Consider the following 23393-nt stretch of genomic DNA (forward strand, 5'->3'; position numbering starts at 1 on the left):
ACTGGCCTGTCTCCTGGTAGTGCCTCCATGCTCTGGACACTACGCTGACAGACACAGCAAACCTTCTTGCCACAGCTCGCATTGGTGTGCCATCCTGGATGAGCTGCACTACCTGAGCCACTTGTGTGGGTTGTAGACTCCAACTCATGCTACCACTAGAGTGAAAGCACCGCCAGCATTCAAAAGTGACCAAAACATCAGCCAGGAAGCATAGGAACTGAGATGTGGTCTGTGGTTATCACCTGCAGAACCACTCCTTTATTGGGGGTGTCTTGCTAATTGCCTATAATTTACACCTGTTGTCTATTCCATTTGCACAACAGCATGTGAAATTCATTGTCAATTAGTGTTGCTTCCTAAGTGGACAGTTTGATTTCACAGAAGTGTGATTGACTTGGAGTTACATTGTGTTGTTTAAGTGTTCCCTTTATTTTTTGAGCAGTGTATATAAATGTTCTACATATACTAGCTAAATATAAAATACTCCCTTGGTCTAATCAGACTAACAATATTAGTGACACATAGGCCTAAGTTACTTGCACTGCTGTCTCAGTCTCTTAGCCTCCAACATAACTGCATAGCCATACACAGATCCGTCCTCTGTGTTAGCTAGCAGATCAACTTTATGATTAAGTAATAATAGTATTTAAAAAGAATCAACTTTGTTAACGTGGTCCAGGATTATCGGAGAGCAGAAGCCAAGTGCAGCTATTTAGGGTCTGTTTGCAGCGGATATGGAAGTTCCTTCTCCCCATCTTCAATTGTGGTGTTGTTGCATCAAACTGATTTAATGAAGGAGGAGCTAGGGAAATTGGCTAGTAAAATTAGCATATTAAAGAACACGTTAAGTTAGCGTGTGTAGGTGTTTATTAGGCAGCTATTAGGCGTTAATTTGACGTGTGCAGGACCGCTTGCAGACGTTTATTTAGCACATTTGCACACGCTTTTTTGATGAGTGTAGGTGTTCATTTAGCGAGTGAAGATGTTAATTTAGTGCTTGCACCTGCTTAAATATTGCGTTTTGACCACGTGCTTTAGGAACCAAACGGTGTTCCATAGGAAACACAGAATCCTGCTCATTACTCCAAGTTCTAATTAGGTCGCTTTAAAAAACAAAACGATTTCGCCATTGACTATGAACAGGGCACCTGGTTTACGCCCGGGAGGCAGGAGGGGTTCCAAAACAAATGCCAGATTCATCGAGTCCCCTCTATGATGGGAAGCGAAGTAGGAGGTTGGTCGATTTTCACGTGGAGCTAGGCAAAATTTGAGTTGTTTACATAATTGAATCCTACAGATAAAGAACCATATATGTGACATAAAAAAAAGAGATATACATGAAAAATCATTATTGGACACCCTTTTTCTATAGTGAACCGATTTCACAAGCTTTTCACACGCTATTTAACAATAATTTTAAATTTAAAGATAGACTCTCGTGGGATAACCATTTTTGGGACGGCAGGGCAGCCTAGTGGTTAGAGCGTTGGACTAGTAACCGAAAGGTTGCAAGTTCGAATCCCCGAGCTGACAAGGTACAAATCTGTTGTTCTGACCCTGAACAGTCAGTTAACCCACTGTTCCTAGGCCGTCATTGAAAATAAGAATTTGTTCTTACGTCACGTAAAATAAAGGTAAAATTAAAATAAAAAATTGAAAAATGTGCACCACTCAGAATGGACGGACAAGCACACAACTTTTCTGTTGCTGATGAAAATCACCCAAATGTGGGAAAGAAACGTAAATCTAATAGAATGGAAAGACAGGCAGAGGAAGATCTTACGGGATGCTGGAAAACCCTATACAAATCGTAAGGGTCAAGATAAAACTGGGAAAAGCTGTTCAAAATAGGTATGTGGAGGAACCGTATATCAAATAATCAAGCTAGCTATAGAGTACAGTAACTAACATGTATGTTCTGGGTTGTCTAATTTGTAACTATAGAGAGAACCTATTAGCTAAAGTTTGTTGGCTACTAACTTGTACATTATCGTTACAAATGTTATTGCTAGATTAGAGAAGAAACATAGCTAGCTGCTTTTTCTCTGGTCATTCTTTTCTTCCTTGTGATTGATCTTTTGCCACCATCGAGAAGAGGCGCAAGTTGTCAGTCCTTCATACACCTGATGATGTTTCAAAGATGATACTTGAAGCACAACCAGCAAAACCATTCAAGGTGATGAGGATGCAATTTGAAGACTTCAGACACCTCCCAGATTCTGTCCTCAAGCGACCAGCTGGACTACAGATCACCTCAGTGAGGTGGTTAAAAGTCACAGGTATTGCACAGAGAATAGTTTACTAACATCCCATCAACATGCAACATGTTGTTCCAACAATAAAATATCCTAATGCTTGACTGTGAAAGTTATTTATTGATGTCAGGAGCTTAAAATGTTACTGTTCTAATTTCAGTTGAGGATCCTTGGAATCTGTACGCCAGACAGAGCCACAGTCTATTTGAGGGATGGAAATCGTGGCTGATCTCCAAACCACAACAAGGAGCTACACCTCAACCGCCCTATTTTGCAAGCCACTACCCTAGAACATATGAGAGTCCTCTGCCCATCAACAAAAAAACAAGTACCAAGATCTGATGACCATGCTCAACTACTTTCCAGCTGCTGCACGCTCTTTTTATAAATCACTGCAGAGTGAATAATTTGTTGTTAAACCAATCTACATAATTAACTGTTTTTTTCTGTGAGTTTATGATCCCCTGAACCAGAAGACATGTCACCCCTATTAGGAAATTAAATGTATAGTAGGTGTTTTCTATGTGAATCAATTTGTGTATGATTTGAACCAGCACAATATATTGAATTAATTTAATTTTAAGATGTTCCTAGTGTAGAAAATGTAAATGTATGTACAATGTGTTCTGTTGAGAATTATTTTGTGTGTGATCATTTGAACCTTTTTTAATCTGAATGAATTAAAAACAAATAAATCATCACAAACAGTATATGAGTATTCATTTGATCTTGATTCCTTTAAAAAAAAAAGAATTACAATATACAGTGCGTCTCTCTGTCACCACATTTAGCATTAACTCTAAGCAGTTAATACTTATTTACTGCTGTCACCTCAGTACAGAAGGACATTTCTTGCCTTTAACATGGGTTTAACGCAATTCAAAACTTAATTGCTGATCATAGTGTTAAACGCAAAGAGAATGGTTTTCTGAACATTTTGTAATATTGACCTTAGTGCCCTGCATAATGGATATGCATATTGGCACATCACATTGATCCATATTTGATATGTACAAGTTGTGCTGGTTTTGATTGAATTAATTTAATAGTATTCTATTTTTGTAGTTATTCTATGGTATGTTCACATTGAGGGCTTAATTTTAAATGAGACTAAGATTTCATGACTCAACTTTTAAGAAAAGTTATCAGTGCTAAAGTTGATAGACCACCTTTAAATGAACCTCCATACAAATTAATTAACTACATATTGCATTCAAGTTATTTACATGAAGGGCATCTGTACTTGAAAGTACTTAAAACACATCAGGTGTTAAAAAAGGACATCTGACAAGAGTCAAAATGTCACATATACTGTTCTTCCACAAACTGAAATCATCACTGGAGAGATACTGTTCTTCCACATTCTAAAAATTAAAATAGCAATAAAAAAAGCAGTTTTTGAAATAACAAAACAAATATCAATAGTTGTTGGAAGATATGGGTATGGTAAATCATTTGTCAACCATAAAACACCTAATGTGGTACACACAATTAATAATATAAAAATAACTGATTATCTTAAAATGGAAAAATTGTCACATATATGGTTCTTCGTCTGTAGAATTCAATCCAAACCAAAACTTCACTTGTTGTGAAGCACTGAAGTTCCAAACTGTTTTAAAGGAGACAGACAAAAATTATTATATTTACACTTTGTAGTCACTTTTGACACTAGAGTAAATGGACGCTCTCAATTGTGCTTCCCACGATAAGACGACCTTTTGGCCACTCCAGTCCTCTATATTTCTCTATGGTATAGTGTTTGCGCTTAAATGTGACGCAATCAGTAAACGACAGCAAACTAATGAGACCGATTGTTTGACAAGTGATTCGTTTGATATAATTGTAGTAGCCGTGCAACTTGTTTCACTATTGCAGAAATGTGGTAATGTATGTGCTTTTATGTGTTTCTATTGGCGAGTTATCGTTACTGGAAAAATTAGTTTCTGTGCAGACCGATAGCTTTTTTTTCCAGACATGGAAATAACAGGAATAACCATTTGTGTTGGTAGCTAGTCAGCTTGCTATGCTAGCAAGCTTGTTCACCCCTCCTACGTTATCGTGGCTCTTCTGCGTTTTGATGTAACATTCACACACATGACAGCAAACAGATAAATATCCTTGCCTTATCCAACCAGCTATTGCAACACGCAAAAGTGGTTCCAAGTTATATTGTATACATGGCTGAGCGCCGAAGACGTGGATGTCGATTATGGCACCTCGGTTAAATACGAAATGCACATTTCAGTTGAATGCATTCAGTTGTACAGCTGACTAGATATCCCACCTCTTTCCCTTCACATATTAGCTAGGTAACTGGGGCGGCAGGTAGCCTTGCGGTTAAGAACGTTGGGTAACCGAAAGGTCGCCAGTTCGAATTCCCAAGCCGACTATGTGCCTAATCTTTCCTTAAGCAAGTCACTTAACCCCAGTTGCTCATGTAGTCGCTCTGGATAAGACCGTCTGCAAAAAAAAGACTTATGTGAAACTAGAAACAAAATAGTTTGTCGTCCTAAAAACCGGAAATTAGGTACCTCTGGTTGTCATTCATATGGGGAAATAATACGGTTTTGGGATGAACGCCGAAAATAAGGTCTGAGGTTTAAATTTACACAGGTTTAGGAGAACGTATACGTTTTGTTCTATGAGAAGTCAGTTAACATAATCGTGAATTATTAAGCCATATGTGCTTTATGTACTTTTTTATTACATAAATGCTTAACAATTCAAAGTGACGTTAGCTCTTAGATCAAAACGTATACGATATTGTCCATGAAAAGCTTTGTCCAACGAACCATGACGGAGTTAGTGCCTACAAAAAGACGCCATTATTATTGCTCTCTATATACCCCATGTCCCGGACCCAAGGTAAGGCTGGACAGTGCATATAAGTATGCCCCCAATCCAAGTCTGAAGTGTAGTACACCCACAGTGCGATTTCAAATTGTTTTTTTTGTTGTCTAATTACCTGTTGTCTTTTGTTGAATTTATATACAACTCTCCAACCTTGTTTAGCATTACTTTGTCCAAATATGGCATGATTCCACTATTTGTAGCTGTTTACATCACTTTTAAATGGTGTGGCTTTATATTTTGAAAGCCACCAGCAAATTTCAGTTGTGGCTAATCCTTATTGTGGCTAATTTCACATGGTTGGTAACTAGTCCAACAGCAACTGAACTTGCCAGGGAGATGTTTTATTTGTTAGACATAACCATTATTAGCTGTAATACATGTTATTTTAGCAATGCATTAGCCTAATAAATAGTATGCCAATAATATTAATAATTTACATTTGGATATTGTCTTTATTTATGTAATGATAGACAGTAAATGTCAGAATCATAAATATAAATGTTACATCAGTATCCTAGTTGTGGTGGAAGCAAAGAAAAGATTACCACAGACCTGACATACGACCAAAATGGCTCCGCACGTGTGCATGTTGAGTTTGTCTATCCCACCAGACATGATCAGGACAAGCAGGTTGAAATATCAAAACGAACTCTGAACCAACTATATTCATTTGGGGACAGCTTGAAACATTTATCTAGCCAGCTTGCTGTTGCTAGCAACTTGTCCTGGGATATTAACATTGGTTTGTTATTTTACTTGAAATGTACACGGTCTCTTTTTTGATGGATCTTTGTAGAATATCGACCAATTTTTAGTCACATGAAATTGTGTTCTCTCTACTCTGACAAGGGGTCCACAGATAAAGGGGAAACCTATATAGTTTCTAGTAATCTCTCCTAGTTCAGTCTTGTGGGGGGGCTATAGGACAGGCTCGTTGGAATGGAATTAATGGAACGATATTACACATGGAAACAACATTTTTTTTATTCTGTTCCATGTATTTCACTGCTGGAGCTGAGAACAATGTAGCTGCCTGACTCGCCCTGTATCCTCACCCTACCTTCCAACCTCCATCTCTCTCCCTGATTCCGTCTCTCCTTTCATAAAACAAAACCATAGATTGTTAACTACCGCATGTGTGTCATGGATCAAGAATGAGAAACATGGAGTCAATTTCAATTTTTCTCGTCCTCCATGCTTCGGTTTTGTATATATTTCTTTCCCTGCAGACAGGAAATTCGAGACATATACAGGATGCTACCCTCCACAGCATAACCTTCACTCCAGATCAAAAATCCAAACTTACAACCTAATTTTGGACTAAAGGACCTGGAAGGATTAATGCTACTATCCAACCTGGAACTGAGACAGACCAGATAAAACTTCAATTAGCACTGACGTGTGAGGTGTCAAAGCCTTTGAGCCCAACAAATGGCAGGCTACCCCACCCAAATCCAGAGGCCTTGAAGCCCCCTCCTGCTGTTCAGAGACCATCTACTGGCATTTTCTACAATAGATCTGCCTCCAGAAAAACGCTTCTTCTAAGTGGGTGTGACACCTACTTCCATTGCCTGCTGCACTGCTGCTTGGATTCCACCTGGCGATCTGTTTACCGTCTGTCCTGGTTGTCTCCCCTGGTACAGGTACCACCCCCCCCCCCCCGAGCTTTCGCTCACCTCCAGCTCACAGGCACTGTTGGGGCGAGTGACTCTGACCTTCTAATGGCTAGTCCCAAGTCGTTATTTTTTTGCTTGTGCATTTTTGCTTTTTGTCTCATGATTCCTTCATGCTTTGTTCACTGAACTTTCTTGTTTACCCAACCGTGGGACAGACTGTTTGTTCCCACACATGGGACTCTGACTCTCTATTGGTTACATGGACTCTTGGCCTCCCATCCTATTCTAACCACCTCTCGCCGGCTTTGTATTCATGTTACCGGATGAAATTGCTGTGTAATATGATCTTGTTGCCATCTGATGCACATTCAAATGTAATAAATCAACACTGCAGAGCTCTCCCTGTCCTCTACCGTGCCTTGATTTTATTACTGTTGATGATATCTGGAAATGTGCATGTACACCCTATCTACTGTTGCTAGCCCCAATTCTTGTGCTCTGATATCTGTTTCACTGATTTCTACTCTTTTAAAAGCCTGGGTATTCTGCACATTAACACTAGAAGCTTATTACCTAAAATCGGTCAATTGAAAGTGTGGGTTCACAGCTCCAATCCAGGTGTTGATCATTACTGAGACGTGTTTTGAATACTAATGTTAACCCTTTTTGGTTATAACCTTTTTTGGCCAGACAGATCTTCCAAAGTTGGAGTGGCAATCTTTACCAAGAATCACCTTCTGTGCTCAGTTTCCACCAAGTCTGTCCCCAAACAATTTGATTTGCTTATTTTAAGCATTAAACTTTCAAATAGCTCTTTGACTGTTGCTGGGTGTTATCATCCTCCATCAACACCAGCCTGTACCCTACCTGCCCTAAGTTCTCTCCTGGTCCCTTACACTAAGTCTGAATTTGTCCTGCCAGGTGACCTAAACTGGGACATGCTTACATCAAATAATCCCAATAGGTATCAGTCTGACGTTTTCTGTAATGACCTTAGTGATCACTGTTTTACAGTCTGTGTTCCTAATGGCTGCTCAGTGAAACGACGTGTCCTGATTTGTCATAGACACTTGCTAAAAAATGTTAATGAGCAAACCTTCATGACCTGGCCTTTTTTAAAATTGGTATAGAATTAGCTTGATCCCCTCTGAAGATGCTTAGTCCTTTTATTTTTGGATAATTTTAGTGATATTGTTAACAAACACAGCCCCATAAAGAGAAATTAGCATTTAAAACAGTTTAAGCCCTTGGTTCGACCGTTATCTTGCAGAGTTACTCCACCTCCAATAATTGCATTTGGCAAAAGGCTCTGCACACGCATACTCAAGCTGATTGGCTCTTGTTCAGGCAAATGAGAAATAAGTGCACTTAGGCTATCCGGAAGGCCAAAGTTCCTTTAAGGAGCAGTTCACACTGTGGGTCTAACTCAAAGTTCTGGGAAAATGGATTCTAACTGTTATAGGCCTATTTCTATTTTGCCCTGTTTATCAAAAGTGTTGGAAAAACTTGTCAATAATCGACTGGCTTCCTTGATGTCTATTATTCTCTCTGGTTTGGCTCAGGTTATGGATGTCCCTTTCAACCTTAAAGGGCCTCAATGATGTCACCATTTCCCTTGATTCTAAGCAATGTCGTGCTGCTATTTTTATTGACTTGGCCAAAGCTTTTGATACGGTAGACCATTCCATTCTTGTGGGCCGGCTAAGGAGTATTGGTGTCTCTGAGGGGTCTTTGCTCTGGTTTTCTAACTACCTCTCTGAGTGCAGTGCATAAAGAGAACATCTGCTGTCTCAGCCACTGCCTGTCACCAAGGGTGTACTCCAAGGGTTGATCCTAGGCCCCACGCTCTTCTCAATTTACATCAACATAATAGCTCCGGCAGTAGGAAGCTCTCTCATCCATTTATTTGCAGATGATAGTCTTATACTCAGCTGGCCCCTCCTTGGATTTTGTGTTAAACGCTCTACACCATTTCTTTCTTAGTGTCCAAGATTTCTCTCCCCTTAACCTTGTTTTCAACTCCTCCAAAACAAAGGTCATGTGGTTTGTTAAGAAGAATGCCCCTCTCCCCACAGGTGTGATTGCTACCTCTTGAGTCACCTCATACAAGTACTTGGGAGTATGGCTGTCCTTCGCGGTACACTGTCCTTCTCTCAGCACATGCCAAAGCTGCAGGCTAAAGTTAAATCTATACTTGGTTTCTTCTATCGTAATCGTTCCTCTTTCACCCCACCTGCCAAACTAACCCTGATTCAGATGACCATCTTACCCATGCTAGGTTATGGGGACATAATTTATAGATCAGCAGTTAAGGGTGCTCTCTAGCGGCTAGATGTTCTTTACCGTTCGGCCATCATATTTTGCACCAATGCTCCTTCTAGGACACATCACTGCACTTCTATACTCTTCTGGCCATCTCTGTACACCTGTCGCAAGAGCCACTGATTGATTATTTATAAAACCGTCTTAGGCCTCATCCTCCACATGCAACACCTGTTCTGCCAGTCACATTCTGTTAAATGTCCCCAAAGCACAGATATCCCTGGGTCACTCATCTTTTCACTTCTCTGCAGCTTGCCACTTGTGCTGTTTGTACCATGTGTTGTGCTGCTACCATGCTATGTTGTCTTAGGTCTCTCTTTATGTTGTCTCTTGTCGTGATGTGGAGGCCTTTTCGTAGGCTGTCATTGTAAATAAGAATTAGTTCTTAACTGACTTGCCTAGTTAAAGATATTCCATTCCAGCCGTTACAATGAGCCCGTCCTCCTATAGCTCTTCCCACCAGCCTCCACTACTGGTTGGCAACCAACTTTAAGGTGCATTACTGCAACTGACTGGAGTCTGAACCTCTCACCTTTCAATTACCCACATGGGTATATTCTCCTAAAAACCAATAATGAGAGAGAGGCAGGACTTGCAGCGCGTCAAGTGTCTAAAATAGAACAAAATACAGCCCAAGTTATATTTTAGTGGCTGGATATAGACGCTCGCTTGAAATTATTGAATAACATGTATGTGTAATATGCATGCAATGAGTCCGGTGTGGTCAGCATATATCTAGTGCCTATTGAAGAATCTTTTTTCCTGGGGGACTTTTGTTTAGAATTTCCCCGACGCTCATTCTGAACGTGAACACGCATCACTTGCGGTACGGTTTGGAAACATATGTTCCTATTCATATTAGCAATAAATAATTTTCAGAACATAATATTAAAGCTGTAATATATGTGACTTTTGGGTGACCCGACCCAAATTGAACTAAGTGTGTGTGTGTGTGTGTGTATAGATCTGTCATTGAAAGCAAGCCCTAAGAAGTGGTAGATCTGTTCTGTGTGTGCTATTTCTATGCTTCCCATTAAGTTTATTTTTTTTGCATCTTACATTAGGTGTTGAACACTAGCTGAAAATACAAAATTTTTGTTTATGGAAAAGATTTCACATGGTAGAGAATAATTGAACACTAAACTTGCTTGTTTGATCACAAACTAAAATTACACAATCTATTAGATTTTTAGCAACCAAGAAATGGTGGAGCGATTTCTGCATAGTGCATCTTTTTAAATTACTACACACCTTTTTAGTGTTACTGTTCCCACACGGCCGTTTACGGAAGACTGAGGCGGCACCTGTGCTAACTAGCTACGTAGTATGCTCAACACTTGTGTAGCGGAAGAAGGCCGCTACACAACACACTATCGGCTGCAGCGCTGAAGCCGGTTAAAACCGTGTACAGAAAGTGTATTTTCCATTTTGTGAAATTATTTTGATGTGATATGAAAGTAAAGGGCTTTATGCTTCTAACTGTTTTTCAATTGAGAATCAATTCATGTTTTAGATGGCGTTTTTGGCTGCCAGACGCAGTCTACCTCTGAAGATAACCCATATCCTTGGACCTTCAGAAGTAACTGTAGGCTCTCCTACACTCCTTAAGAGTACATTCTTGAGTTGGGAAATTATTAGTTATCTGTGATGGAGCAACATTTGACAACACAGGTCATACCGCTTTCTTCTAATATGCCTATCTACACAGTACTGTTGTCATCAAATTGCACAGAGTAGTATGTTCATTTCACACACTAATTGTTAATTTTACACATTTAGCCTAACACGGCTCTTTACTTGAATGCAGCTTCTTCCTTGGCTCCTAAGAAGAGTTGTTGGAGCAGGTTGTAAGAAGACCACCCACGGAACTGAACGCATGTTGGTACGGTGTATGTTCACAAACCCGCCAATCCGGAGTACTGCTTAGGGAAGCATAGGAGGAGCAGCAAGGCCTCATCCCTGAGAATCTACGTTCTCCACCATCTGAGAGACTGGTGTGACTCATCTCGAGAGTCCATCCACTGGGGAGCTCCATGGTACAGGGCCCCTGAAGGGCTGGGACCAGCACTGAGGGCCAGAGGCAGCCGTGGCGAGATGGGGTAGGGGCTGAGGACAGAGCCATGGTTCATGACGGCTCAGCCCCCCACACGCCGCCAGCACAGGTGGGCACCAATGGCCGCTCTTCTGAGAGGAAGAGGACACCGAAGGCCTGTGACTGCTGCGGGCCCAACTCTATGCTCCATGATGGGAAGGCCCCACATGGGAGGAATCCGGGTGGCAAGTCCCGACAACGCAGGGCCCAGCCGGGGAAGGGCAAGGGCCAGGCACTGGGGGAGACCCCTAAGAGAAAGGGTGGTCGCCCATCTTATAAGAAGACCCCAATGACAGAGGAGCAGGTAACAGCCATCCGAGAGGAGCTGGAGAAAGACTCTGCTGTGGAGCAGGTAACAAACCCTTTGGCTTCACCTGTAACCAACTCTGTTGGTCAAACCTTATTGAACTCTATGGGTCAGAAGTTAACGTACACTATGGTTAAACTGGTGAATAAGTCTGTGGTTCAACCGGTAACGACATCAGTGGTTGAGCATTTTGCTGATTCAATAATAGAGCAGGAGAGAGCCTGTGAAGGGGCTGTGTGTGAGGGGGAAAAGGCCCCTGGTTCAGTCAAACAGCCAGTTATAGACCCTAAGATGGAGGTCATAAAGCAGCCCCCGCCCCAGGCTGGTGACCCAGCTGTCTTCCTTTCCAACGGTACATCAGCTGTCCCCGAAGAGGAACCAACAGACTGTAGCGCCCCTATGGAGGTGGAACCATCAGCCATAGCCTGTGTTTCCCCAGGCATTATTCTGTGCAGCACCCTACACACATTTGCTCTGTGGGACCACCGAGATTACTGCAAGATAGGAGTGTGGGCTCAAAGACCTGAGCAGGGAAGTGCCACAGACCTAGCACAGCAGTCCCAGCCATCACCACAACAACCCAAACCAGAAGAGGGCATCCATGAAGGAATCAGAGACCTCATCCATGGTACTAGACTTTTATTGTAACTATGATTTCAAATTTGACTGGATATGACCTTTTTAGTTAAGGTGTCTGTCTCTCCCTCAGAGTTTCTGGAGCTCTTCTATGTGACGTACGGGAGTTTCATCCCCCTCAGTGAGACTGATGTCTTGGAGCACCTGAAGAACAAGTGTAACACGGACTTCATTGACAAGTATGAATCATGAGACACCCCACCAACCAGTTTAACTTTCACCACTGATTTCCATTGTTATGCTGATTGCATCTGTTCTTTTGTCTACTTGTTATTCCATTTGACCCTTGGTTTGATCTGTCTCATCCCTCTGTACCAGGAAGCTAAACATCCATTTAGAAGTTTTGAAGTACAAAGCGGGTCTAGCCTCCATCCCTATGAACTGCTTTAAAGTGGACTACAACAAGCACACTCTGACCCTGGAGGACCTGTCCACACTGGACGATCAAAACTGGGTCAACGACCAGGTAGCTATGGCCCATAGAAAATGGTGCTTGCTGCTTATAAATCTGATTCACTGTTTTATCTAACCTGAAATTTAAAAACTTTAGTGCAGAGGCTTTATGTTCCACCAAGAATGAAGAGGATTAAGTAAATGTTTCCTATTTCTTTGTCTTGTGTGCCTAGGTGATAAACATGTATGGCGAATTGATCATGGAGGCTACAGAGCACAAGGTGGGAGTACATTCCTAAGTGCATTCATTTTGGATCCTTGATCAGAATGTTCAACAAAGGGTTATTGGTAAAGGGGAGTTGTTAAGATGGCGGTCTAATGTTACATTTCCAAGGTTACTGAATTTTCTTCTGTTTTCTCCTGCAGGTTCATTTCTTTAACAGCTTCTTTCACAGGCAGCTGGTGGCCAAAGGCTATGAAGGGGTTAAGAGATGGACCAAAAAGGTAAGCTGATTGTAGATCAGATCATAAGCTCTGTAGTGCTGAGTGATTAACCAAAATTATGTTTTATTTTTGTGGTTATTAAACAACTAATTGACTGATGTCAGATCAATTACTTGACTTTCATTTAGTTTATAATTGTGAGCCCAATACTCCATTTCTCTAGAAATGTAATTATTAAGTCAAGAACTAATGGACTCTGGGCTGAAGCAAGTTTTTTAGTTTTATTAAGCAAATATTCAACCTTGTTCATTGCAGAGGTGGCAATTAACAAAAATATAAATATTTTACTGCGTTACAGAAAATCAGTCAATTGAAAAACTCTAATCTATGGATTTCACGTGACTGGGAATACAGATATGCATCTGTTGGTCACGGATGCCTTAAAAAAATAATAATAAATGGGCCTCAGGATCTTGTCACAGTATTTTTGTGCATTCAAATTGCCATTGATAAAATGCAATTGTGTTCGTTGTTTGTAGCTTATGCCTGCCCATACCATAACCCCAACGCCACCATGGGGCACTCCGTTCACAATGCTCCCTACAAGACTTATGACATATGTGGCATTGTGACAACTCCACATGTTAGTGGCCTTTTGGCCAGCACAAAGTGCACCTGTGTAATGATCATTCTGTTTAATCGGCTTATTTATATGCCACACCTGTCAGGTGGATGGATTATCTTGACAAAGGAGAAATGTTCACTAACATGAATGTAAACAAATGTGTGTATAATTGGAGAGAAATAAGCTTTTTGTGCGTTTGGAGCATCTTTTAGTTCAGCTCACGAAACATGGGACAAACACTTTGCATGTTGTGTTCATTTTTGTTCAGTGTACTGTCGTGGCCAAAGGTTTTGAGTGACACATTAATTTCCACAAAGTTTGCTGCTTCAGTGTCTTTAGAAATTTTTGTCAGATGTTACTATGGAATACTGAAGTATAATTACAAGCATTTCATAAGTGTCAAAGGCTTTTATTGACAATCCATGAAGTTGATGCAGAGTCAATATTTGCCTTGACCCTTCTTTTCAAGACCTAAGACCTCTGCAATCTGCCCTGGCATGCTGTCAATTAACTTCTGGGCCACATCCTGACTGATGGCAGCCCATTCTTGCATAATCAATGCTTGGAGTTTGTCAGAATTTGTGGGTTTTTGTTTGTCCTCCTGCCTCTTGAGGATTGACCACAAGTTCTCAATGGGCTTTAATGTCTGGGGAGGTTCCTGGCTATGGACCCAAAATATCGATCTTTTGTTCCCGAGCCACTTAGTTATCACTTTTGCCTTATGGCAAGGTGCTCCATCATGCTGGAAAAGGCATTGTTCGTCACCACACTGTTCCTGACTGGTTGGGAGAAGTTGCTCTCTGAGGATGTGTTGGTACCATTCTTTATTCATGGCTGTGTTCTTGGGCAAAATTGTGAGTGAGCCTACTCCCTTGGCTGAGAAGCAACCCCACACATGAATGTCTCAGCATGCTTTATTATTGGCTTGACACAGGAATGATGGTAGTGCTCACCTTGTCTTCTCCAGACAAGCTTATTTCCGGATGCCCCAAGCAATCGGAAAGGGGATTCATCAGAGAAAATGACTTTACCCCAGTCCTTAGCAGTCCAATCCCTGTACGTATTGCAGAATATCAGTCTGTCCCTGATGTTTTTACTGGAGAGAAGTGGCTTCTTTGCTGCCCTTCTTGACTCCAGGTCATCCTCAAACTCTTTGCCTCACTGTGCGTACAGATGCACTCACACCTGCCTGCTGCCATTCCTGAGCAAGCTCTGTACTGGTGGTGCCCTGATCCTGCAGCTGAATCAACTTTAGGAGACAGTCCTGGCGCTTGCTGGACTTTCTTGGACGCCCTGAAGCCTTCACAATAACTGAACCACTCTCCTTGAAGTTCTTGATGATCCGATAAATGGTTGATTCAGGTGCAAGCTTACTGGCAGCAATATCCTTACCTGCATTATCCTTGCCTTTTTGTGCAAAACAATGACTGCACGTGTTTCCTTGTAGGTAACCATGGCTGACAGAGGAAGAACAATGATTCCAAGCACCACCATCCCTTTGACGCTTCCAGTATGTTATTCAAACTCAATCAGCATGACGGTGATCTCCAGCCTCGTCAACACTCGCACCTGTGTTAACGAGAGAATCACTGACATGATGTCAGCTGGTCCTTTTTTGGGACCATTTTTTGAGGTTTCAATTCATCTGATCACTCTTCATAACATTCTGGAGTATATGCAAATTGCCATCATACAAACTGAGGCAGCAAACTTTGAAAATTAATATTTGTGTCATTCTCAAGATTTTGGCCACAACTGTACAATGACCATAATCCGTGGTGCCTGTTTCTAGCTCGGACAGAGATCGATAATATTGTAGAGTAATTAACTGACAACGTCACAAACGGTGCACACGCTTCTGTGTTGTGATTCTGGATGGCCAGATGTCTAGCAACAATGACAAGAAGCTGCCATGTGAGAAATCATAGGTGGCTCGTTTCAGCTAGTTTTATCTTGTTCTTGATACCATGTCTTGTTTTGAGGTGTTTTCTATGGCGACACTTTGCTCGCTTGCTAACCAACATCTGTTACGGATTATTTGAGACTAGTGTGCAAATGTTTGCTGTCAATCAAATTGGTGACTAAATCTAGTTTACATGTTGTCAACCATCTAAGCCAACCCAGTCTGTTTTGCCCCATAGTTGCACACACTCCAGTTTTGTTGCTAAACAACCAACCCGTCTATGCAATGAAGCGATGCTCATGTCTCCACCCTAACAAAGGGAGCCATTGCCCCCAAGGTGGGAAGGCAGGCGACAAGCTTAGGTCCAAAATAAGCCCATAGAAACGCATTGGGCTTATTTTGGACAGATTTTGCCGCGAGAAACTTTTTGATTCCTCTCTGGAGAGATGCACTTTTTTTTTGCACTTGCTGCGTTAGGGTAGATACAGACTGTGTGAGGAATGTATGCATTTGAAGAAGACTGCTCTGCAGCATACTTAGGCAGGCTAGACTAGCTGAATAGATTGACTAAAGTCAGTACAGTATGGGGAGCACAGAACGTTGGATTGGCTGGCTGCTACTGCCTGGGCAGAGATGATGACTTTACGGAATGAGAAATCATTTACTCAAATATAAACGGATATACACATGTCAGTTGTGTATATTTCATATTATACAACGGTTTGGAATTCCCATTGTTAGAGCCTCATTGTTAGAGTTCATATAAAGTGGCATTGTTTGTTTTTACCTAGCAACGCACTACTACTTTTACAACCACTAGTCTTAACACCTGTAACTCGTCATGGATGACTTTTAAAGTTACTTTTTGATTTGTTTTATCCACTAAAGTTTAGTGAATGGTGCCAACAAGAAGAGCAAGTGGACCAGCAACCTGAGCCTAGCATTAACGTTAGACAAGAAGAAATCAGTAATGTTAGCGCTGCTATAGAGGACATAGAAAAGGAGTGAAATGAAGAACCCTAGCTACATCACTGCCCAGTTCGTTTGTATTGAAGTGCTTTCTGCAATGGCTGTCAAAAGCCATGATAAAAAATGTCAAAATGCATGGCCCCTCGTATTATTGCTTAAGTAATTTCCCATGTTTTTATTGATACCTAACGGAGACTAGTATATTTTCAATGTTTCGGCAATTGAACGTTTACTATTTTTGGCTTTAGAATTTCCATTAAAAAGCTCTATTTTTATGTAATTATTTCATAATGCATTTAATTTTTAAATAATTATGGAAACTGAAAACCATGATTAAAAAAATACATCTATCTGAAGCTGAACTGACTTCAAAAAGCATTAAAGCTCTGAATACTCTGAAAGTTAGACAAGTGATTGTGTTTTGATCTGAGCCATGTAGTTTATAAACCAGGGTCGTAGGGCCTCCCTGGTGGCACAGTGGTCTTGGACACTGCATCGCAGCGCTAGCTGTGCCACCAGAGACTCTGGGTTCGGGCCCAGGCTCTGCTGCAACCGGGAGGTCCGTGGGTCTACACACAATTGGCCTAGCGTCGTCCGGCTTAGGGAGGGTTTGGCCGGTAAAGATATCCTTGTCTCATCGGACTAGCGACTCCTGTGGTGGGCCGGGCGCAGTGCACGCTAACTAAGGTCTCGGTGTTGCCGCCGACACATTGGTGTAGCTGGCTTCCAGGTTGGCTGCGCGCTGAGTTAAGAAGCAGTGCGGCTTAATTGTGTTTCGGAGGACGCATGACTTTCGACCTTCGTCTCTCCCGTACGGGAGTTGTAGCGATGAGACAAGATAGTAATTACAAACAATTGGATACCACGAAATGACAAAAACTAAAAAATCTATAAACCAGGGTCGCAGTACAACTGAAATGTCTTCTGCATTTAACCCAACCCCTCTGAATCAGATAAGCACACCAAAGACTGAAATGCCGATAAATAAAATGAAAATGGCACTTCTAAAAGCCTATTTCACATAAGTATGCTGAATTAGCAATAACTTTTCTTTAATTTTGTTTTCATCACAAATGAAAGTGGCACTGACTGCTCATTTAATTTGTTTCAGCATTGTTGCAATGAAGAGTTTGACTAGCCACACGCGACATGCACGCACAGTTACAAGCCTGCTAGAATTGGCGGCAGGCGGAGGAGCAATATCCATGGTATCCATCCAGTATGGACAAAGCCTGAACTAGAATGTGACGCTGACTGAAACTGGCCTTCTTTTAGAAAACCTGCATAGATCTTGCTTGCTTCGTAGTATACCACTCGGGTCTCTCTCTCTGTTTGGCAGGTGGATCTGTTTTCCAAGAGTCTGCTGCTGATTCCTATCCACCTGGAGATCCACTGGTCCCTGATCACAGTAGACATGGCCAACCACCACATCCACTACTATGACTCACAGGGCATTGTCTTCAAATACACCATAGAGGTACAATCACACACACTTTGTAGTCCTCTGCTGCTCAATGAAACTCTTGCTTCTCTGAATTTCATCCTAGACTTGAGGAACATTGATTTGATAAGCATGGAAAATATTAACATTGGTCTACATAGGAACGCTGATTGCTTTTTTTGGGGGGGGGCTCAGTTGGGGTCTCAACTTACTGTTGAGTACAATTTAGGCATTTGGTTGTGCATCAATGTCAATCAATTAGCCCATGACAGCCAATTGTTTTGGGGGGGATTGGTAAGTTAGTCTAGTGGCCAGTGACATAAACTTGTAGTACGCATGGTTGAATTACAACCAGGGTAGGGCCAATTGATCATCAGTTAACACAAACTCAGCAAAAAGAGTCCCTTTTTCAGGACCCTGTCTTTCAAAGATAATTTGTAAAAATCCAATTAACTACACAGATCTTCTTTGTAAAGGGTTTAAACACTTTCTCATGCTTGTTCAACGAAACTGTGGAACGGTCGTTAAGACACTAACCACTTACAGACAGTAGGCAATTAAGGTCACAGTTATGGAAACTTAGGACACTAAAGAGGCCTTTCTGCTGACACCAAAAGAAAGACATCCAAGATCCCTGCTCATCTGCGTGATTGTGCCTTAGGCATGCTGCAAGATGGCATGAGGAGTGCAGATGTGGCCAGGGCAATAAATTGCAATGTCCATACCGTGAGACGCCTAAGACAGGATGGACAGCTGATAGTCCTCGCAGTGGCAGACATCCAAACATCACATCTGTGGGACAGGTACAGGATGACAACAACCACTGCCTGAATTACACCAGGAATGCACAATCCTTCCCTCCAGTGCTCAGACTGTCCGCAATAGCCCGAGAGCGGCTGGACTGAGGGCTTGTAGGCCTGTTGTAAGGCATGTCCTCACCAGACATCACTGGCAACAACATTGCCTATGGGCACTAACCCACCGTCGCTGGACCAGACAGGACTGGCTAAAAGTGCTCTTCACTGAGGAGTCGCAGTTTTGTCTCACCAGGGTTGATGGTCGGATTTGCGTTTATTTGGAGGTGGAGGGTCCGTCATGGTGTGGGGCGGTGTGTCACAGCATCATTGGACTGAGCTTGTTGTCATTGCAGACTATCTCAATGCTATGCTTTACAGGGAAGACATCCTCCTCCCTCATGTGGTACCCTTCCTGCAGGTTCATCCTGACATGACCCTCCAGCATGGCAATGCCACCAGCCATACTGCTCGTTCTGTGCATGATTCCCTGCAAGACAGGAATGTCAGTGTTCTGCCATGGCCAGCGAAGAACCCGGATCTCAATCCCATTGAGCACGCCTGGGACCTGTTGGATCAGATTGCTAGGGCATTCTCTCCTAGAAATGTCCAGGAACTTGCAGGTACCTCAGTGGAAGAGTGGGGTAATGTCTCACAGCAAGAACTGACAAATCTGGTGCAGTCCATGAGGAGATGCACTGCAGTATTTAATGCAGCTGGTGGCCACACTAGATACTGACTTATGTTTGATTTTGTTAGTCACATGTCTGTGGAACTTGTTCAGTTTGTCTGTTGTTGAATCTTTTGTTCATACAAATATTTACACGTTAAGTTTGCTGAAAATAAATGCAGTTGAGAGTGAGGACTTTTTTTGCTGAGTTCATAAAAAATGGCATTTGTGTAAAATTGCATAATATTTGCTGTAAAACTACACATTTTCTCTCTGCCCCATGGCAAAATGTGTAAAATTGTAGGAAATTAACAAAACATATTTATTTTTCTCTTGGCTGCTAAATTGTTTTGGTCAGAAGGTGGTGGGGGGGGCTGTATTGCTGTGGGTACAGACCCATCAGCCACTGCGGCCTCATGAGTTCCCTTTTTTTTGTGGCCCCCATCAGTTGCTCATCCCTGGTCTACCTAATCCACATTTTGGGAACCTCGAAGGAGTCCGTGTGTAACTCAACTTTTTTTTTGTGAACTAAACCCTTGTTTTCCTCTTGTTATCGGCCCGACAGAACATCATGAGATACATCCTGGCCGAGGCGAAGGAGAAGAAACAAGCTACCTATCAGAATGGCTGGAAGATGATTATAAACAAGGTATTGTTTCAGATGGTACCATGTGAATGTTCTCTCACATTTTCCAATTGGCTCTTTTGACTACTGTCTCTGGTTCTCACCCTCAGGGTATTCCTCAACAGAAGAACGACAGTGACTGTGGAGTCTTTGTATTGGAGGTGAGTGAGGAATTTCATTCATACTGCAAATTCCCCACACGCACACTATGGTGAGCTTTTTTATTGATTTTTTTTAAATATTTTTTTTCTCTGCTCCTCACAGTACTGCAAGTGCCTGGCTTTAAAAGAACCGCTGCAGTTCACACAGGACGACATGCCCAAAGTCCGCAAGAGGATTTACAAAGAGCTCTGTGACTGTAAACTGACTGACCACAGCTGAGAAAGTACACCTGCCTTTCCAGTGAACCGTGGGTTAACAACTGTTATTGCACAAGGGCCATTTAACACTTTTTAAAAACTACTGGAGCCAAGGAGAAACTGAAGGAAATGCCGTAGAGACACGACATTTGACTGGTGACAGTCTTTTCTCTCCTTCAGAGGAGGGCCAGCGGTGCATATTCTGCAATAATTGTATTTTTTATTTTTTAAATGCCCCGTTTTAAAAAAATCATCTTTAACGGGAGGGAGGGACCTGAGACTTTGAATTCCTTTAGGAGTTGACGTCCACAAAGTTTCCATTGTTGACTGACTGACCTGGGTCTGGAGCTAAAGCTGCTGCTATAAGGTTTTAGATGCCAGTGACGGACCTATATGTGCTGATACCGTTTCCTAACTTCAGTTCTTGAAATGTAAATGGAAGATTATATGGGACATTGGGTGAAATTTGAAGGTTCTTGTTTTATATCATGTAATCTCTGCCTGACTAGTGCGGTAAAGAACAAGAAGACTCATCAAAGGCTAGCTTTTAATTGAATGTACTGTTTTGTTACTACTTCCGCTCTCTTGGGCTAGATTCAATCTGTATCACGGACGATCCACATTTTACAAATTAAAAGTAATTTCCAATTGCGCTGACATGCAGCATTTATGTGAATGCAGTCTCTGCGAACGCGGGAACATTGTCTTGAAATGTAAATCGAGCTATAACGTAGATCTTTCCCGCTAGGGATTGAATTCCGCTCTTTGTTCTTGTGAAACTCCTTCGCATCAAACAGCAGTTGAGACAGTTGAGCTTAGTTTCAATGTGGAAGATCCGAACTATAGGGAGACTGCCTTTTTTACATTTCAATGTTTCCACATTCGGTAAATATTACGTGTCGGCTCAATCAGAAATTACATTGCACCATTACATTGATCTTTCAGGAGTTAGTGGGAGATATTTAGTTACAATTGGCCATGCTACTCCACTGAAAATGGCTTCATAAACACTGCTCTTTCTACTTCTGTCAAATACTGTATACCTTATTGTTTTTGAACAGCATATCTTGACATAGTGTACTGAGGAAGAAGTAATGCCTTTTTTTGTTTTAGGCGCTGGCAAGCTATGGTTCTCATTGGAGGACCACCAAGCACTTGAGCTGGTCCACAGACTGGGTGTAGTTGGGGAAACGCTGCTGTAGAACATGTTGAATGAATCCATCTATACTGTCATCCATTTCATTCCAGCACACTAGGTACCATTAGAGATCATGTTCACAGCTTTCTCTGTACTAGAGTTAAATCTGTTTAATCTTCGTTGAGAGAGACTTTCTGGTTTTTATTTGATATTGTTCTTGATTTAAGCTGCTGTGGTAGAACCTAAAATATTGTATTGCAATTTATTGATGTAATACAGGGTTATACTTACAAATAGATACCCAGAGGGGTTAAATTGGGATTTCTCTAGATGTGAAAACTGTCCTCAAAATTTCATGTTAATGGAAGTTCCCAATGTATGCGTCTCATCCTAAACGGTGGCACAGTTTCCTTTCTAAGTTGACTCCTGAATACATTCATACAAACACCATGATGTAGCTTGTATGACTCGGGCATTCATTTTCTCTACATTGGTTTTAATTCATGTTTGAGAGATTACTCTGTTGTTGCATCAGGAGGATGCAACAACCCAGATGCCCAGCCACACCGAACAGAGGGGTATCCTATGACACAAGCTAGATCTACTCAGGGTTTTCTAAAGCTAACCAGCCTTGCGTTAGCTTCACATTCCAGGTCTGGCTTTTTCTGTATTAGGATGGTGGATATTGCTTGTCCGCCTGGCACTAACTCGAGCAGGCTTCTAACTAGTCGAATGCCGAACTCTTCATTGAGACACTGAAACATCAATTCATGGTTTCGTCCGTGCCAACATGTATTCTTGCAAATTCAGCAAGCTATAGCCTCAATCCCAATGGTGTGAAAAAGGCTTTTATAAGTGCCGGCTTAATTGTATTGTTAATTCTGTCTTTGGTGTGCTTATCAATGCATAAGCACCTTTTTCCCTTCCCACTCCTATTGCTAAAATAATTGTATCAATTTTATTTATCATACTAAACTTTTACTGTGTATAGTTTCAAATGCATTCTGTAAATACAAAATAATTTGGGTATTTTAACATGTTACTATTTTTAACAAAAATGGATTAATAAAATATTTAATCAGTCTTTTGCATATGAAGGGGATGATGCAATCTTTGCGCGTGGGAGGGAATTTGATTTCACTGGTCCTAAACTCGCTGCTCAGACACTTCATTCAGAATAAATGGAGTTTGCCTGCCCTGGAGCAAGTTAGTTTTGAAGGATTTGTTGCCATAGAAATGTACCTGACTGAAAGGTGAGCCACATTCTTCTAACTAGTTATTAGGAGTTGACAAGTTACCCCGCTAACTCCTCAAACCTGATTTGTAGGATAGCCGTCTGGAGCGAAGGCCTTATTCTTTTGTGTTTTATTCTGTAAAGAAAGTACTACTACTTGTGACCTTGGCACTGTGACCTTTGTCAACTCAGCATATTGGTGACTGGATATCTCTGTTAATGTTAACTGCTTTAGCAAACAGTGTCCCATGTGAGGATATTTTATGATCAACTTATGGGCGGTGATGGGGTGGTTTGTAAAGTTACTTGAAGTGTAACAAAACTGTTTCTCTGACATGAGCCTATGGGTGATTCCATGATACTCAGGCTGTTATTCAATCTGATCGCATGTTAGGCATGGTCTTTTCTTAAAGCAATTATCCCCCAAAAAACAACTTATCATTTAGAGAACAGCCTGTGTGGCATTGATACGAGTCAAACATTTGATTCTACTGTCAAAGTTGACTACAGTGTAAATAGGATCATTTTGGTCTAAGTCAGTCTTGTTCAAAACTTGAGTTTGTGATACTTGTGGTCGTGACTGTGTCACCACCTAAATGAAGGTTGGGTTTGTTTCAATCCTGGCCGCACACAAGTAATCATTCATGCCGCTGCACGTGACCCAATCGTAATGCCTGTGGTAAATTTGGGTTCGTTTTGGATATCCCTATGGTG

The 23393-nt window shown here is 41.6% G+C and overlaps 1 protein-coding gene across 4 annotated transcripts; it reads left to right on the forward strand.

Moving 5' to 3' along the window:
- The first annotated feature begins 3988 nt into the window (after positions 1-3988).
- LOC135556137 (sentrin-specific protease 5-like) lies at positions 3989-21898 on the forward strand. 4 transcript variants are annotated; one of them, XM_064989072.1, is made up of 10 exons: positions 3989-10720; positions 10857-12076; positions 12158-12263; positions 12403-12550; positions 12711-12758; positions 12904-12981; positions 17758-17895; positions 19889-19972; positions 20059-20109; positions 20213-21898. In XM_064989072.1, the coding sequence occupies exons 2-10, from the start codon at positions 11170-11172 to the stop codon at positions 20327-20329; spliced, it is 1677 nt and encodes a 558-aa protein (XP_064845144.1). In that variant the 5' UTR covers positions 3989-10720; positions 10857-11169; the 3' UTR covers positions 20330-21898. The 4 variants fall into 4 exon arrangements, with proteins under 4 accessions (XP_064845144.1, XP_064845145.1, XP_064845146.1 ...); XM_064989073.1 differs by having other exon boundaries at positions 3989-9875; XM_064989074.1 differs by having other exon boundaries at positions 3989-4145.
- The last annotated feature ends 1495 nt before the right edge of the window (positions 21899-23393 follow it).

Source organism: Oncorhynchus masou, chromosome 15 (genome assembly GCF_036934945.1).
Source record: "Oncorhynchus masou masou isolate Uvic2021 chromosome 15, UVic_Omas_1.1, whole genome shotgun sequence".
NCBI classification, from domain to species: Eukaryota; Metazoa; Chordata; class Actinopteri; order Salmoniformes; family Salmonidae; genus Oncorhynchus; species Oncorhynchus masou.